This window comes from Tauraco erythrolophus, chromosome 26 (assembly GCF_009769465.1).
Source record: "Tauraco erythrolophus isolate bTauEry1 chromosome 26, bTauEry1.pri, whole genome shotgun sequence".
NCBI lineage: Eukaryota > Metazoa > Chordata > Aves > Musophagiformes > Musophagidae > Tauraco > Tauraco erythrolophus.
Genome location: NC_141490.1, coordinates 6,330,083 through 6,347,422, shown reverse-complemented (window position 1 = coordinate 6,347,422; position 17,340 = coordinate 6,330,083). Strand labels below are relative to the sequence as shown.

The window sequence follows — 17,340 nt, the reverse complement described above, 5'->3', positions numbered from 1 at the left end:
ACACATATACTTTTTATCTTCCTGCATACAGCATTTCATAAAACTGCTGACTTTCAAGGAAAGTGCATTAAAATCATTGAGTTAGTTATGACTACCTTTTCTTCTCCGAGCTCCAAAATCCATTAAATTCTGTGGGAGGTCAGTGACAGTTTTAGTCATAGTCTACTTTTCCATTTGCTGGAAACAAGCATATTATTCCTCTGAGAGAACTGAAAATTGATACAGTCCTGTCATTCCAGGCTATTAGTCTCCTACTCACTCACTTTTTCTCTTTTCTCCCCCACTAAATCAATATTAACTTTTTTCCCCACGCTGATAAGAATCAAAGACTGTGGAAAAAATGCCTTATGCACCTGAAATACCAGCAGGAGTTCCAGGGGAGGAGAAAGAACAACAAAAAAGCCCCAGAAACAATAATTTTGATGGGGAGGAAGAGTACTGGGGCAATAAGAAGGTAATTTAAGATACTCATTGATCCTGTCTCACTGTCACATTTTCTAAACACCTTTTCTTACTCAGGGTGCCGACAGGTTTATGTCACGATTTCTCACCTTCACATCATCCCAAGAGAGGTATTCACGTTATTTTTAATGCACAGGCCAAATCCAGAACAGTGCTGTGCCAAGTAACATTGCTTATTTTGCATCTATAGAGCACCAGTGACGAGGAACCAAGCTCCTAGGAGCAAAGGCAGTAAACAAACCTTAATAATGCACACGAGGGAAAAACAAACATTCCCCGAAGAGCCTTGAAGGCAGGAGCCTGGTTGTACCATACTTGGAGGTGCAGGATGTGAATAAATCTGAAATCTCATTAGGAACTGCTCCTCCTGGCTTTTATGTAAGCAGTTCTGTCGGTGTGCAGCCCCTACCCCTTTTAACAAGTGGGACTCGTTGCTCAGCAAGGAAGGGAGGTTAGGGGCAGCAAAACCAGCATTCATGAAGCTGCAAAACAACGCTCCCCATAGGGGACATACCATCTCCTCCTAACACCCTCCCTTCCACAGACCCATCTGTGCAGTAATTCCATAGGCTCAGGGGAGTATTTCAGCTTATCCTGATGGGTTTCTGAAGTCTGACTTCAAAACAGTCACTGTTACCTTCCAGGAGCACTGGAAAACCTGGCCTTTACTCCATGTTTCCCATATTTACCTCTCTGTCCTCAAGTATAGAGGGATCTATATTCTTCAAGTTCCTGCCTGCCCCTTTCTAGACTCAGATGAAGAGCATAAGCTCAACAAGATGACCAAGTCTACCTATAGACTCTAAAGGAAGGTGTCCCTGCCCATGGCAGGGGGGTTGGAACTAGATGATCTTTAAGGTCCCTTCCAACCCAAAGCATTCTATGATTCTATTCTATGATTCTATAAATGAGAATGAATAATGCTGACCCAATTTGCACAGGTATATACTTCCATGGCAAGCCTGGTCTGCAGGGTCTTCAAAAGCCTTATGCTGCAGAGATGGATGAACATGTCGGCATTCAGTAGATGAGCAGCCCCCATTAAAACTTTGTAAAAGCTTCAGAAACAGACTGTGAGCAAAAAGTAAACAAGCTTTGCACATCACCTATACGCAAACCACATCTTCCGGAGTAAGAATTTGCAGGACTAAGCTCAAGGCAGTGTTCCTACAACCACATCTGAGAACTCCTTCGCCAGGAAAAGCGTTATTTATTAGCTGGCTGAATCCCAACTGCTCTCGCTGACAAGAGGAGCAGCAAATGAAGGAAAATAATCTCCCCTCAGTTGGCAGGAGGAAGTGATAAAAGCTGAGGGGGAAGCTTACTCCATTTCCTCCCATGACCCCAGAAGTGGGAAAGATCAACAACCACTCATCTTTACAAATCAGGCTGTGTGAAACCCAAGGCTTTTGGCATTTCGCTACGCCTACATCCCCCAGTTTTACATAAAGGTTAGTCTATGACTAAACTGACCACTGAATGCCTTTTAATGTAACACAGACACAGCACGGAGCTACGGGTCTCCCAGGGCTTCCAACTCAAGCCTGTGATCTTCAGCTACTTGCTGATTACTCTGCCAAACTTCAGCTGGGGAGGGAAGTGCAAGCACAATTTTCATAGAATCATAGAATGGTTTGGGTTGGAAGGGACCTTCAAGATCATCCAGTTCCAACCCCCCTGCCATGGGCAGGGACACCCTCCACTACACCAGGTTGCCCAAAGCCTCGTCCAACCTGGCCTTACATTTTGTACACGCATGAGAAAGAACACAGTAAAATTTCACATCTCAAATCCCTCCCTGCCTCATTTTTTCAAACATGGAAAACGAAAGTCCATGTTCTGCAGCTGGGTTCAGAGGCACAGTGCAAAACTGACACATGTTTTATATCACCACGTGCATTTTTATATAAAAACTTGAGCGAGAGCTAAAACATGGAATAGACTAGATGGAAGCGTTTCCCCTCAACTACTCCCTTTTGGGAAAGAGGGGCTGGAAAACGAGCAGGAGAGGTGTATGGTCCAATTGATTTTCATAGAATCATAGAATCGTTAGGGCTGAAAGGGACTTCAAAGGTCATCTAGTCCAACCCCCCTGCAAGGAACAGGGATATCTCCAACTACATCAGGTTGCTCAGGGCCTCATCCAACCTGGCCTTGAACGTCTCCAGGGATGGAGCATCCACCACCTCTCTGGGCAACCTGTTCCAGTGTTCTACAACTCTCATGGTAAAAAAGAAAAGTTTTCTCATTCTAAAAATGAATTCTCTCATTTCTAAAAAGAAAAGTTCTTCTAAGAGTATAAACAAAAACTCCCCCTCTCAGTCAGATGTCGCATAAAAACTTCAACCAGACTAAAAATACCTGGCTTTACCACGAAACTCCGAGGGGATATCACAATGCTTCTTGTATTCATTGCATCTGTCCTGCTCTTCATGGCCATGAACACATGGTTCTTGTCTTCTGCCACTCACACACCCGTCCCGTATCCTTCTGGCTCCAGTTAGTGTCTTCCCATGTCATGAATCACCTGGGAGCGTGAGGATACTGTGCTCTACACAACTTCTCCAGTGTCACCAGCTGCTTCTCCTTTGAAGAAAGGGCTGTCCCAAAGCATCTGCAGGCTTTGGGCAACACACAACTCCCACTAGCACAGAGAATTCAAAATACAGCTGACCAGTAACTAAACAGTCCTAATATGTCTAAGGCCTCAATAATTTCTACATACGGAAAATAAAAAAAATATAAAAAAATAAAATTGGCTATACACTGCAGGTGTTTACCTGCTCGGAAAAGTAAATATTGCTCAAATTAAAGAGAAATATTTACACTAGTTGCAGAAAGCATAAATCAGTGATGAGAAGGCACTGTGAAAGCCTTCCCTTCCACATATACACTGTGTTTTTATATGAGATTTGACATTATGCTGCAATCATACAGCCACGTGACATGATTAGACTTTATGCCTGATGGACTGAGGGTATTTATGATGAAAACATTCAGTGACATATACAGGAGTTAAATGATTCGAAGAAATTATCCTCAGTCGTGAAAGAAATTTTGCAGAAGACAAGCAACCACGTGGTTACACTCACGCCCGTTAGCACAGGTATAACAATTATCCTAACACTGCATAATAGTGGGGGATGAGGAAGATAAAGGACAGAGACATGGCCCATTTCTGCCACATCCTTGTAAACTTCAAGGTTCTATCAATTCTGATAGTAAAAAAAAAAAAATTAATATATTTATCATTATTATTAGCATTCTAACCTAACAAAACAGAGATGCTAAAACCTTGATAGAGACCCACATGAGTACCCATATGTAGATACCATTATTCGAGCCAGACACCCTGAAGCCCTAAAATGAGAGGGTTGTTTTAGGTTTATCTCAACCAAATTAATGAGGAAAATCTCTTAAGAGATGGAAAAACTGGATGTTTCAGAAGGAGGTCTCCAAAACCCACACTCAGAAATTGCCTAACGGTTGATATATAAGGTTCCAGCCTCAAAAATTCTGGTGAAAGGCACTACTCAGCAAACCCAAAGCTGCTATAATGCAGCCGTGAAGAATGAAATAGTTGTCACCACTGTCACCAATTTTCAGTTCTGAAAATGAATGAGTTGGAAAAAAAGACTGAAAGAATCATGTTGAAACCTTAAGTCCTAAGCAATTATCTTTAAACAAACAAATTTCTTCACTCTTGCTGAGAAAGTCTTGAAGACACGTGTACACTTGCACAGAAAAATCCCTACAGAAAAGCGAAACTTGTTTTGAAATTCCCACAATTTTAAATTTAATTCTATAATTGAGTGATGTTGTTTCTGGAAGATATTATCTTAGAAAGACTGGAGCTGTCAGCCCAGGAAAATCTTGATGTTGACCCAGTGAACAGCAGCAAGAACAGCCTTAAATTCATGGTATTAAAGAAATTACCTTGGAAAGGCTTAATAAATAGGATGACTTTTACTTTAGTGAACTAGTTCATAAAGGATGTCTTGGTTTTTTGATCCATATGTCAAAACCTTAATTAGTTGTCTCCAGAGTATGGACTTCCAGAGTTAAAAATATAGGAGAACTGCAAGAACAGTCAGGGGTAGATCTGAAACTCTGTTTCAACTTTTAATTAAGAAAATTGTGCTGAGATGCCAGAGGCAGAAGATAAAATACTAAAGATCTGAAAAGAACATTTAAACCTTTAAATTTCCCAGATGACAGTTCAGGGAAGGTGGGTTTTGGACAACTCACTTCACACTAGAAACAGGTCTACACACGGCAGACTCGACCTGAGAACTTCCCATTGGAATCGCAGAGTTGTGGTTTCAGTTTTGCATCTAAGCATTGAATTGCACTCTCTAAAAAAAGAAAAAAAAAAAAAGGTTTTGGTACAATCCTGCCACTGTGTAATGTACTCTTTGGAAGCTCATAAGAGCCTTGTTCCCCTGACACACTTGTCCTCCATGGAGAGGGATAAACCTGCAGCCCTCGAGGGGCTGGAATTTCTGCAGACTTCAAGGGAAATGGGTCTTTATGAACCAACTATTACTTATTTATTGCTTAAAACACAACCATGAGGATAAGAGTGATGGTATCAATCAACCTGAGGCAGCACCCCTGAAGTCACCCTGGACTGACACCGCAATGACTGTGACTCAGTTCCTCTCTGGGCAGGTGAAACGATGCTCCAGCTAAAGGGCCAAGTCCTCAAGTCACTGGGCAAGTGATCAGTGGTTAAGATGACAAATGGAGGTCATCGCATGGGAAAGAACTACTTTACAGAAGGGCAAAAAAGCAGAACCATTCCAGAAAAGGCCCCCAAGCAGCTCCATATAGTGGACAAACGCAAAATTTGAATTCTTATTTTACTCTGACACTGGCATTTCAATGAAGTTTTGCACTAGTAACTTAGCAGTTCCCAAAAGAAAGGAAAAGAACTGAACTGAAAAGAAAGGAATGGCCACCAGTTGTGTGCAGAATAAACACTGCTCTACAGCAAGCACTGATGCAATAACTTGTCTAAACGAACACACGCAAGATGTAGAACGCTACAGGTCTTTCCATAACTCAAACTGTCTTCAGCCCTTGAACCAAGCACGTTTGAACATGAATGCTCTTCTGTCTGGGGACCACGAGTAGGCACACACGGCGTACGGAGCTCAGAGCAGCGGGTCGACAGGAAACCCGTGCTGCAGTCTGCACTTTTTTAATTCAATTTAATTTAATTGCATGCTACGGTAGCGCTGAGATTTAGTATTCTTGCTCCTGTTGCAGATACAGCTTGTTTGACAGTGGCTGGTTTATCCTTAATCTGATCACAGCGACTTGCGAGACACGTACACGTATAATTGTAGCGGAAAACATAATACATCATCCACATCTTCATTGTTTTTCAACGGGAAAATAAAATATGTATCAGCATGGTAGACAACAAAGAACTACAAGAGTATGTGGACATTTTGTTGCCTTCCCTCTCCCCTTGTTTATCTTAAAATCATAATAGAAAATGGGAACATTTTTTCTGGACTGTCTCTAAGAGAGCTGATGAATGGCCCAATTTCATCTTTATGATATTAGAGAGGCAGGAAAAGTCAAAGCCAGTTGAGAGAGCAAAGCAGCACTCCAGGACAAGAGCTTCACTGTGTCCTCTGATTCAACATCAACATCAACCAGCTCTAAAAAGATCTTCTGCTTCCTTTGAACTCCACTTAGTTTAAAGCAGCTAGAAAGTGAGGGATCCAGGGAGGCTTAAAAGAATTCAAAGGAATGCAGGGACCGTGTACCAGGGGAAATAAAAACCAACACAGCTTGTCTGGGGTGTATTCAAAGTGCACATCACAGCTCTAGTGTTACTGCTAAAATGCATTAATAATTCAAAATGCATGGGCCAGCCTAAAAGCTCGCTTTTCCAAAAAGAGTTTCCAAACTACAGCTAGCTTGTATTTAGTTTTAAAGCAGACAGCAAAGTCTGACACTAAACCAAACCTTGAGCCACAAGAGAAGGTGCATGGAAAGGGACTCTGGATCAGGTTCTGAGGCTTCTCGAGTCTCACACCTTCACTACACCTAAATAATCCTGAGTTTCCCCACACTCTCGTCCTGATATGACACTTCCCTTTCTTTCATGCCACTCCTTCCTACTCCAAGGCTCCAGCTCCCAGTGGATTCCCTGCCCATTCCGGAATCGCTACACCTATAATCATTGCAGGACTTAGCATACACAGAATGATTAAATCATTTATCAGCATTTCAACTAAATTCCCAGACTCACACTGTAACAATAACAGAAGTTGTTTTGGTGTTTTGAACTGCTTCAAGCTGGTGAATGGGAACTTGGTCCAAAATCAGTGATTTTAAAGCCTGAATGGTTTAAGATGTGATGCTTGCAATAAATAAGTTTTAACACTCAAGCACCATAAAGATCAATTGTTCAGCTACACTGAATTTAAAGGTGACTTACAGGAATTTTTGTTAGTATCTAAACATAAACTGGCAGGACCAGACAATACCACCTACCCAAAAAATGAATTTTCCAGGCAATTTGTTTTACAACCATATTTATAGGCTTCATTAGTCTTTCAATAGAACAGAATTAATTTTAAGGCAGGTTCATGGATCCTGAACATACACAAAGTATGAAGCACTACATATTTTTATTTCCAACTTGTTATAATACTGGATTTGTGGGTGTCTGTTAAGCAACAGTTTTCCCTCTAAATTATTACTGACTTAACTCTGAGTGTGATGGTGCCAAAAGCTCACTCTGTAGTTAGAGGTCTCACCTCTGACTGCAACTCACAAACCAATCCCAGATCGTCCAGAAAAACATTTGGTGGGGCTTTAAACATGTGCATGCGGACCTAAACAAGCTTCTCATAAAAAGTTCCTTCCAGGATATTAAATATTTGAAAGGAAAAAATTTAGGATGGTGGTAGGGAAGGTCTTGCACTGTAATGTATGTCCCACAGCAAGTCATTTCGTTGGTGTTAATGTTTCTTTCATTCACACAGTGGAAGGATGGAAAGAAGAACTGCCTAGTAGAATCAAAGTTTGTTCAGTTAGTTTCAGGAGAGATAAAAGAAGTTATGCTGTACAGAGGGGTCTTGAAGGGGCAGTGAGAGCATCACGTGCTTCTTCATTTGAGTATTTTATTTTAAAACTACACGACCACACATCCACATGATGCATAACAGCAGCATTCGATTCCATACTGCTTTACCAGGAAAACAGCAACCCGAATTTGCAGGTTCTGTTGGCAAAACAGCCACAAATGAACAAGAGGAAATAAGCAATTGGTATCGTTGGAATTCTCAGTGGAGGTCAAAGAGCTTTTTGGTACAGATGTTCAGGAGAGCTGAAGGTCAGAGCCTTGCCTGCAGGACGTGGAAGCAGAAGCCTCCATCTTCTGCTCACACATCACGGCAAGGGATAAAACAACAAAACCATCAAAGCCCACAAACATGTTCGAATGCCTTCCAGACATTATAACAGTACGTGTGGGTGAGGATATGTGCCTGTGTGTATGCTTCCCCTTTTAAAACCAAAAATCTGTCTGAATCCAGACCCCTGGGAAAGTTTAGGTTCACAGGAAATCTCTCTCTTGCAAGTAAAACAAACAAGAAAACTTGAGCCTCAGCTTAGCAGATGGAGAAACATCCTCTCCGAGATGCACATCCAGCTACACATAATGCATTAAAAATCCCATCCCAGCACAGCAAACGTTTGCACGTGTAATATCTAAATACCATTAGTTCAAGTGCTTTCCCTGCATCTTCTTGCCTTGCAGGACAGATTATCGTAGTACGAGTGCAGTGACAAGCTTTTCCCTGAGTACTCCAAGACAACTCTTCCAAGACAACTCTTCTCATTATAAAATTCTCATTTTATAATGAGAGAACAATCTTTGAGTTCACCACGACACATGCCCTTGTGTGAGATTATGTCACTGGGTGAAGCAGATGGGAAAGTGGTGTTGATTTCCAAAGACTGGAAACTACCTGGAAACCAGACCACAAAACCATCAGGAGTAAATGGGCTCCGCAGGGTCCCAGGATGCAGAGCATACCTGGCAACACAGATGGGGCATATCTGGTCTGCTCAAACCAACACACCTTAACCAGCGAGAGATCTCAAAACAGGAATACCAATTTTGCAAGATCAGGTTATATCCTATCCGTACTTCTTCACCAGGAAAGGAATGAAAGCATTTATAACTCCAGGACAAAGGTACACACACATCATTGCAAAGCTAAGCTAATGAATGAACAGCTTAAAAACCTGCAGCCTCACTTACAAGCCCTGAGCTGCCAACTCTGCCATCCAAATTCTGGCACCCAAGCACAAACCAAACAAACTACCCTTTTTCTAAGCAGGTACAGTAAACACAAAATGTAAATGTTCCCAGTGATGTTTGGTTTAACAGCCAATACATCCACTGGCAGGACAAACCTCCACTGGAGAACGAAAACACACCTCTGCTGCCGTAAATCTCAGGGATCAGACCAACAGGAAGTTTGTTAGTTGTTAAAATCACACCAGCAGGTCTACGAGTCCAATATTACGCTGCATTTCAGCAGCATTTTTGTTAACAATATGGCTTACTATGTACAAAAACATAAGGCTTTCAAACTATGAAACACTAGTGAAATAGGGATTATTTTTCTGGAGCACATGAATTCTTTTCAAATTTTTAATATATTTTAATTATACATCTAATACGTCTTCCTGGGTTTTTCGGGTCATTAAACCTCAGGGAAGAAAAATCTTCCAACACAACTCTGTTCCAGTTACTAATTAAAACAATTTTTACACCTTTCTGTGACACGCTGCTAAAGATGATTTATGACGGTGGCAAACAGCAGGAGGTCAACGCCAAAGTTAACAGCTGGGCTTATTACAGTCACTTCTAAGATTTACTCATGCCATCAAATAGCCACTATGCACCAATAAAGACCAAAATATTCACAAGCAAGTTTGCTATATTTTCAGTGTTAAAAGAAGGGGAAGAAAATCCTGCTCTGGAGACAGGCTGAGAGAGTTGGGGCTGTTCAGCCTGGAGAAGAGAAGGCTCTGGGGAGACCTTCCAGCACCTTCCAGTACTTAAAGGGGCTACAGGAAAGCTGGAGAGGGGCTTTGGACAAGGGTTTGTAGTGACAGGACACGAGGCAATGGCTTTACACTGAAAGAGGGGAGATTTAGATTAGATCTAAGGAAGAAATTCTTCCCTCTGAGGGTGGTGAGGCACTGGCACAGGTTGCCCAGAGAAGCTGTGGATGCCCCATCCCTGGCAGTGTTCAAGGCCAGGTTGGATGAGGCTTTGGGCAACCTGGTGTAGTGGAGGGTGTCCCTGCCCATGGCAGGGGGGTTGGAACTAGATGACCAGGGAGGTCCCTTCCAACCTAAACCGTTCTATGATTCTATGATCAGCTTAAAATAAATTACATACATGGAATCAGAGAGCTAATCGAGATAAATACTAAAAGAAAAAAAAAAACTTTCCACCCTATGACAGGCAAATCAATAACCAGCCAGCTGAGTAAGGTCAGACAAATTACCTTTTACCGTAAAAAAAAAAAAAAGACAAACATTTACAAATTATCAATTTCAGTAACTGTCACTCAAAGGGAGGAAGGTGAGAGCAAAGCAGATAAGATGCTTTAAAAACGACTTGCAGACTGAGTCCCCCCCTCTTCCTTCAGAGGGTTGCAAAATGATGACCACGGGGTCAGCAGAAGGACCTGCTCAGCCTTAAAATTATATCCTGCCAGCTTTTTAAGCAGGCTTTAATAACTGGACTCTTCCCTACTTGAAGTTATTCTTCCACTATAAAATCTACACTGGATTTCTCCCCGTTTCACTGGAAGAAAACCAAGCAAGCTGGAATTTCACAGGTGTCATCTTGTTCCAGGGAAGAATTTTTCTGAGGAGTTAGTGGCAAGTTGGATGCAAGACCAGGAAACAGAAGAATCCAAAAACTGAGGTGAACTTACTCGAATATTTTCCTAACTTTTTTTGGCGTCGAGAAGCTTGGCCTAGAGATTCCAAATTTTACAAATCTGTTGATCTTGGCGGGAGACTGTGCCAATTTTCAGGGAGTTGTGGCTGGAATTATTAAGTTAATAGAAGTAGTTTCCACCTGGACTATGAACATAGTTGGGTTTATATACCCATGTCCTTAAAGCAGCCCTTGCAACATCTCCCCTTACCCCTTCGGAAGGTGACAGTAAAGAAACCATAAGGAAAAGATGAGGAACAGGAGGGGAAGTTCTGAAGAAGGGGAATATAACATATCAGAATATGCCAGAGTCATTTTGGGGTGAGATCAGCAGCATCCAGAGATGAAAAGCTAAAAAGGAGCACCACCTCCTTTTTGAGATGCAGTATGGATGTGCATCTCAAAACCACTCGTATGTTCGTAAAAACCAAGCAAAACCCAGCAAAATTGTCTTGCATGGAACAAACACACAGCAAAATTCAGGCCAGTTTCTGTGATTTTTACTATGTATTTCCAGCTTTTAAAAGGGAATGAGGCGGGGGGGGGGGGAACTGATGTTCTGTGTTTTGCTTTTTAAAATAAATATTTTTTTTCTTTTTAAACACTTTGCAAATGAGTGGAATAAATGAAGACAGTTAAGCCCGTAGCTGCTCACGACTGCCAAGATCCTGAAAATTTTCATGCCCACAGAATAGCTGGGGGAATGAACAAGCCCTCCTACACCTAAGGCAGTGAGCAGGCTTAGTCTAAAATCCCTGATGGAAGGAGATCCTGGCCAAGCTATCCGACTCCACACAGACCCAGAGCAGGGAGTGCTCCTCCAGTCCTGTTGTTTCTAGTCAATCTGTGTACAAGACTGCTTTTTGTTGTGGCAGAAACATCTCAAACTACCCCAGTTAACTCCAGAGGAGGGCATCTGGTCAACCTTTACCATTTCTGTTTCCTTCACAATCCGTTTCAGGAAAAAATTCTACTGTTTGATTAACACAGGCACCTTCACAACCACCCTACCCCTCCACACCCCCTTCCCTGGAGTATTATTAAGTAAAAAAAAAAAAGGCAAATCAAAAGATGACCTCAAAAAATATCTTCTCAACAGGCTTTGCTGATAAAAGGCACAAGAAGAACTGAACTGCTCTTTGCAACGCTTCTAACTCTTAAAACACAACAAGAAAATAGAATTACAGGCATAAACCACCGCCACCGCTGAAATGCAGCCCATCACCTTGGCTGCAAGGCTGCAGCTTGCCAAAGGCATTCCAACAGCAAACAATGCTGCTGAGCTCTTAACAGGAATTCCTGGCAGCTGGTACCTCGGCGGACGGAAGCGATTCGGGTTCAAATACTTCCTTCCCCGCTGATAACACCCTCCCACCACTGGCAAGGCGAAGGCTTGAGAGATAAGGAGAGGATCTCCAAAGGCTTGGGAGATAAGGAGAAGATCTCCGAGGTGCCGTAACCCAATCCTGTCCCAACAGGGTTTTATTTTTAGAAGGCAGCTACACCAATGCAAACACAGAGACAGAGACCGTGTTGTCTGAAGGGGCAAAGCTGTGGCAAATGCCAGCTGGCTGAAGCCATACGGATGGGCATTAAAGCACTTTCTCTCCTTTATCAAGGCGTTTTTCAGGAAGCAAGGAATGTTATCCAGAAAGCGCAGAGCTGCTGTATTCCATTCTTCCATTACTAAATTCCATTATTATTTAGTATTCCATTACTAAAACCTACTCGACTCAAGATAATTTCTTAATTCTTTCAAGTGAAGAACACAGTCTGTATTTCTGGCAGCCAGTAAAGATAGGGAAAAGAAGTAAAGTAAAGACAGGGAATACCTAATGGCTGTTTATAATATAAAATACTATAATTTCCTGCTTATATTAATAAATATATTGTATATTATATATATTCTCTGTTTATATTATTATATAATAATATAATGTCCTGTTTATATTAATATATTGTATATTATATATAATTCCTGTTTATATTAATAAATATATTATATAATAATATAATTTCCTGTTCATATTAATAAATATATTATATATTATATAATTCCTGTTTATGTTAATAAATATATTATATAATAATATAATTTCCTGTTTGTATTAATAAATATATTGTATATTATATATATTTTCTGTTTATATTAATATATTATATAATAATATAATTTCCTGTTCATATTAATAAATATATTGTATATTATATAATTCCTGTTTATATTAATAAATATATTATATAATAATATAATTTCCTGTTTATTTTAATAAATATATTGTGTATTATATAATTCCTGCTTATATTAATAAATATATTATCTAATAATATAATTTCCTGTTTATATTAATAAATATATTGTATATTATATATTTTCTGTTTATATTAATATATTATATAATAATATAATTTCCTGTTTATATTAATAAATGTTGTGTATTATATAATTCCTGTTTATATTAATAAATATATTATCTAATAATATAATTTCCTGTTTGTATAATATATAATATAATTTCCTGTTTATATTAATGGCACTAAGTAAAACCACACTGGCACCACGCTGGGGGGGAATCATCCTACTTTTGTACAACTGACCAATACAGAGGTTTTGGTGAAGTGGTTCAATCCCTACATATTAACACACCTTAAAGCTCCAAAGGCAGTGAGACTGTGACACAACTGCTGCACCGAGACACTCAAATCACGAGCAAATGAGTTACCTGGAGCAGCTCCACGGCTCAAAAATAAAACCTGGCACATGCAATTCGATTAGCCTGGGCTGAACACCATGCTCATGTGCTGAACTTCAACTCAAAGGAGTGTCTGGAAGATGGAGCACTGCTTAGTGTGCACCCAGCAACTCTTCCCATGTTCGTTCAGCTATCTGCAGTACGCTGCACGCTGCTGGAACAACTCAAGCTCCTAAGAAGGAAGCTTTTAAAACTTGCAGATCTTGAAATCACACTTAAATTTAATAATGCTGAGTAATCCTAAATGTTTATCCAATGTCATAAATCTATTACGCAGAACCTGGCTTTTCATCGTAAAATTCAAAATCAGTGATGCAGCCTTAAAAAATAAATGCAGTAATAAATGAAAAGTATTTCAGCAAAATACCAGTGAATTTCCGGCATGAAAGCAATCTGTAGAGCCCATCCTATAACTACAGCTTTGACATCAACTACCTTTGCTTGGAAAACCAGGAATTTCCTGCCAATGCAATATGCATCTTGCTGGCCAGACGTAGATAAGGTTAAAAGCAGGGTAGCAGAACATTTCTGATGAGAAAAGCATCCCAAAAGGCACCTAGTTGGTGCTAGGATGAGAGGAGAACAAATCCTTTTTTTTATACATCTCAGAAAGTTAATTTAAAACAATCTCAGGAGGTGAAATGCCAAGATATTAATACCGACTGCACCAGGAGACCATCTTATAAGTGACATAAACGTTACAAAACAATCTGAAATTCGGCCAGGCTGTTAATAGACAGCATTACACAATTCCTGACGCAGCCAGATAATGCTGCATTTCCACCATGCAAATTTCTAACAGTGAATAGATTTGGAAAGGAGTTTACACCCACTGCTCCTCGGATGCAACTTGGTAATTTGCTATTAGGTGCCAAGCTGTCATTTACGAGTCACTTCAGCCCACTGCTATTCTCTGGTCTACCTTGTTATCACAAAGGAGCCACCAACCAATGCCACTTGATTAAAATGTATGAGCCCTATAGGAACCTATTTTTAAGCCTCTAAACGAGTACTGCTGTTGTATTAAGAGCTTTCATTTATTTTGCCATTAATACTGATCTTCTCCTGCTAAGCAAATACTGTAATTCCCTACCCTTTCCCCATTTCAGGAGAAAAACTCTGTTCTTCAAATATTTTTATCCATTATTACAAAGTCATTGTATTGTGGGAACCTATCAGAAATCTTGCTTGGAGAAAGGAAGGGACAAGAGGCACGGAGCTGGTACTTAGGGCCTGGTTCACCTTATTTAACTGAATTCACCTTACCTTTGCTTTAGATACACAAATATTTAAGGATGTATGTTTTTTTCAGAGGTAGCAGGGGTGGAAACAGAGAACTGACCCCCTCAACACATACAATCCCACACTTTTATGATGGTGCCTCCCGTGCTGCCATCCTTCACCGATCTCCTCCTGGCTTCACAACACAGACACCGTGAAAAAACACAGCTCAGGGGCCTGACGTGGCACAACCAGCATTACTTTTTCTTCCCAAGCTATCTTTCCCCAGTTATTGGTTTTTAGCCAGACCACTCCTCTGGTTACAGCAGTTGATCTGCTAGGGACAGAGGGCACGACACAGGCACTGAACAGGTTGCCCAGAGAAGTTGTGGCTGCTCCATCCCTGGAGGTGTTCAAGGCCAGCTTGGATGAGGCTTTGGGCAACCTGGTAGAGTGAAGGGTGTCCCTGCCCATGGCAGGGGGGTTGGAACTAGATGATCTTTGAGGTCCCTTCCAACCCAAACCATTCCATGATTCTATGACACAGAAGACAACCAAGCAGGAGATCATGGGAAGCTGTAGGTGCAGCACTGACACCAGCCAGCACCAGCTCCTGCTTGTGGAAACGTCCCACCAGAATATGCTTCAGGTCTGTTGGCAGAACAACACAAAGAAAATCTGTAAAGAATGTATCATCTGATTTTACTTCTCCCTCTCACAAATATGAAAATCTCAGCATATCAACTCTGCCATCCTTAAAGCGTTTCATGAAATGCTCAAACCCACAAAAGAATTGAATTATTTGTCTTCAAAATGCTTTAAATACTAGTGTCATGCAAAGGTTGTAATCTCTCTCTAGGCTGCACATTGTGCTGAATATCTCTGAATGATGGAAAGAAAAACTCGGAGCATCACACAATGCAAAAAAAAAAAAATCTGTGTGTACACAGAAGGGTGCTCAACACCTCCTCCAACACAAAACTTCTCTCCAAAATGACTGAAAAATTAGTGGTGTCAAATCAGAAAATTACCAGGAGACAAAAGATGGGGACGTGGATTAGTCACACTATTCCTACACACAGAAACTGAAAATTAAAAACCACAGATTTGTTTCTCATTAGAGATCTTCGCACTGGTCTCAAGCCCACTATTTTGTCTGTCCTGCTGTGCCATTGTGTCTGTCTGTCCTGTGCTCAGCAGAACGGACCTACTTAGAGCCACTAAGGGTGACTAACTCTAGATAGGAGCTCCCTCTCCGTAGGAATTTCACAGAGGCAGAAAAAACGGATGCATAATTCCGCTTGCAAAACCGTCAAGCACGGAAACACGAAAGGCTGTAAATAATTCACTCTGTATTACAGGAAATGTTCTACAAATGAAAAGGTTGTAACCTCTTTTTGGCTACGAGGCTGGCAGATGCTGGAGGCTTTCCTGCTTCTCCAAGTGCAGAACAAGACGTGCCCTGTTTAGGAGAAACCAGCAGTGATTCTTGGTTCCCAGTCCTCCCCAGCACTGAATGGAAAATGCTTCTGCCGATATTTCTGACGGATGGATCACAAAGGAGTGAAGCCTGCACACTTCTAGAAAGCCAGCTCAGGCTGACTAGCAATTTCTTGTGTTCTGATGACCACAGCTGCTGCAATGCACAACGCAGAGCTAAGATAACACGAAGGGAATGGATAAATTCGAATTATTTATATTTACTTTCACACAATTGTTTAAAGATACGCATGCACAAGCTAAAAATATGCATGCAGTGATTACAGATGACTCAATAATGAATGTCTGATGCAGTCTGAAAACAGTGACAGCAGTCAAATCACTGGAAATAAGATTATCTCCAACCTCAAAGGGGTGACCACGTGGCTGAGGACAGATTCTAGCCCAGTACACGGAAGCAATTCCAGGTAAAGAGACTCTCTTGCTTTAACTCTTTATCACTAAACAATATTTTGCAACAAACCTTAGTGAAGGTCCCTCTAGTGCCTCCCTCACCAGGTTAGTTGGTAGCCAAACACAATGATGTTTTGAGTAGAAAAGAAATCTGAAACTCACCTGTATGTTGCCAAAGTCCACGTTTTCGTAATGGAAATGTGCACACTCAGCCATCTTCGGGAAATGACCCTTTGTAAAGGATAACCTGAAGCACACCAAAGGCACACCATAAGAAACAAAACACTGAAACAATGCTCAGCATCAAGGACTGTTATAAAATGCAGTCACTGACAGAAAATAGTAATGACTTTCTCATCCTAAAGCCAAGGGAACCGAGGGGTTTGCTGATGTGATGCACCAAAACAGAGGAGAAAGGAATTGAGTGAGAAAGGAAAACTAAATCACAAAGTGGCTTTTATCATCGCATCCTTAAAGAACTGTGTAGCATTTCATCAACACCAAAGCCCACATCTTTAAGAAACGGTGCAGGGAGAAGCTGCTCTACCTTCACAAATGCATTTTTGCAGTGCAAAGAAACAGCCTTACACGAGACACAGAGGAAAGTAGAACTTTACCTGTGAAAGGCATCACAGCCCATCAGTCCCGGGTTGATGTATCTGAGGGTGCAGAACAAACGCTATTTATCCTTTGCCTTTGCAAAATTCAAAAGTGAGGCATCATTATTCCCAAGTGTCTCCAGCTACAATGATGGCTGATGGGGAGATCCTCTCCCTCTGCAACATGCTCTTGCTTCTGCTGAAGCTATTATAGACTCCTATAGATATTTCTGGTGGGGAGCCAATGAGATTGTCATTATCTAGCTTTCTCTTCCCACGGGAATGTAAGTGGGAAGTGAGAAGCAGCATCTGGCTGCTCAGCACTAGAACAAAGAGCCATTTCCCTCACAGCACTAAAGAAAGGTGATCTGAACGCACGGATCAATCAATATTGGGGAGTTCTGGTCCTCAAGTCAGCGTT

General features: G+C 41.1%; 1 protein-coding gene across 2 annotated transcripts in view; it reads right to left on the bottom strand.

Moving 5' to 3' along the window:
* Positions 1-17,340, bottom strand: part of ARHGAP32 (Rho GTPase activating protein 32) — a 180,738-nt gene that overhangs the window by 116,647 nt on the left and 46,751 nt on the right. For both annotated transcript variants that reach the window (XM_086626940.1, XM_086626942.1), the window contains 2 exons: positions 16,938-16,979; positions 16,483-16,567 (listed from right to left, as the gene is read on the bottom strand). In XM_086626940.1, coding sequence (XP_086483066.1) covers positions 16,483-16,567; positions 16,938-16,979 — 127 coding nt within the window. The remainder of the gene's footprint in view (positions 1-16,482; positions 16,568-16,937; positions 16,980-17,340) is intronic.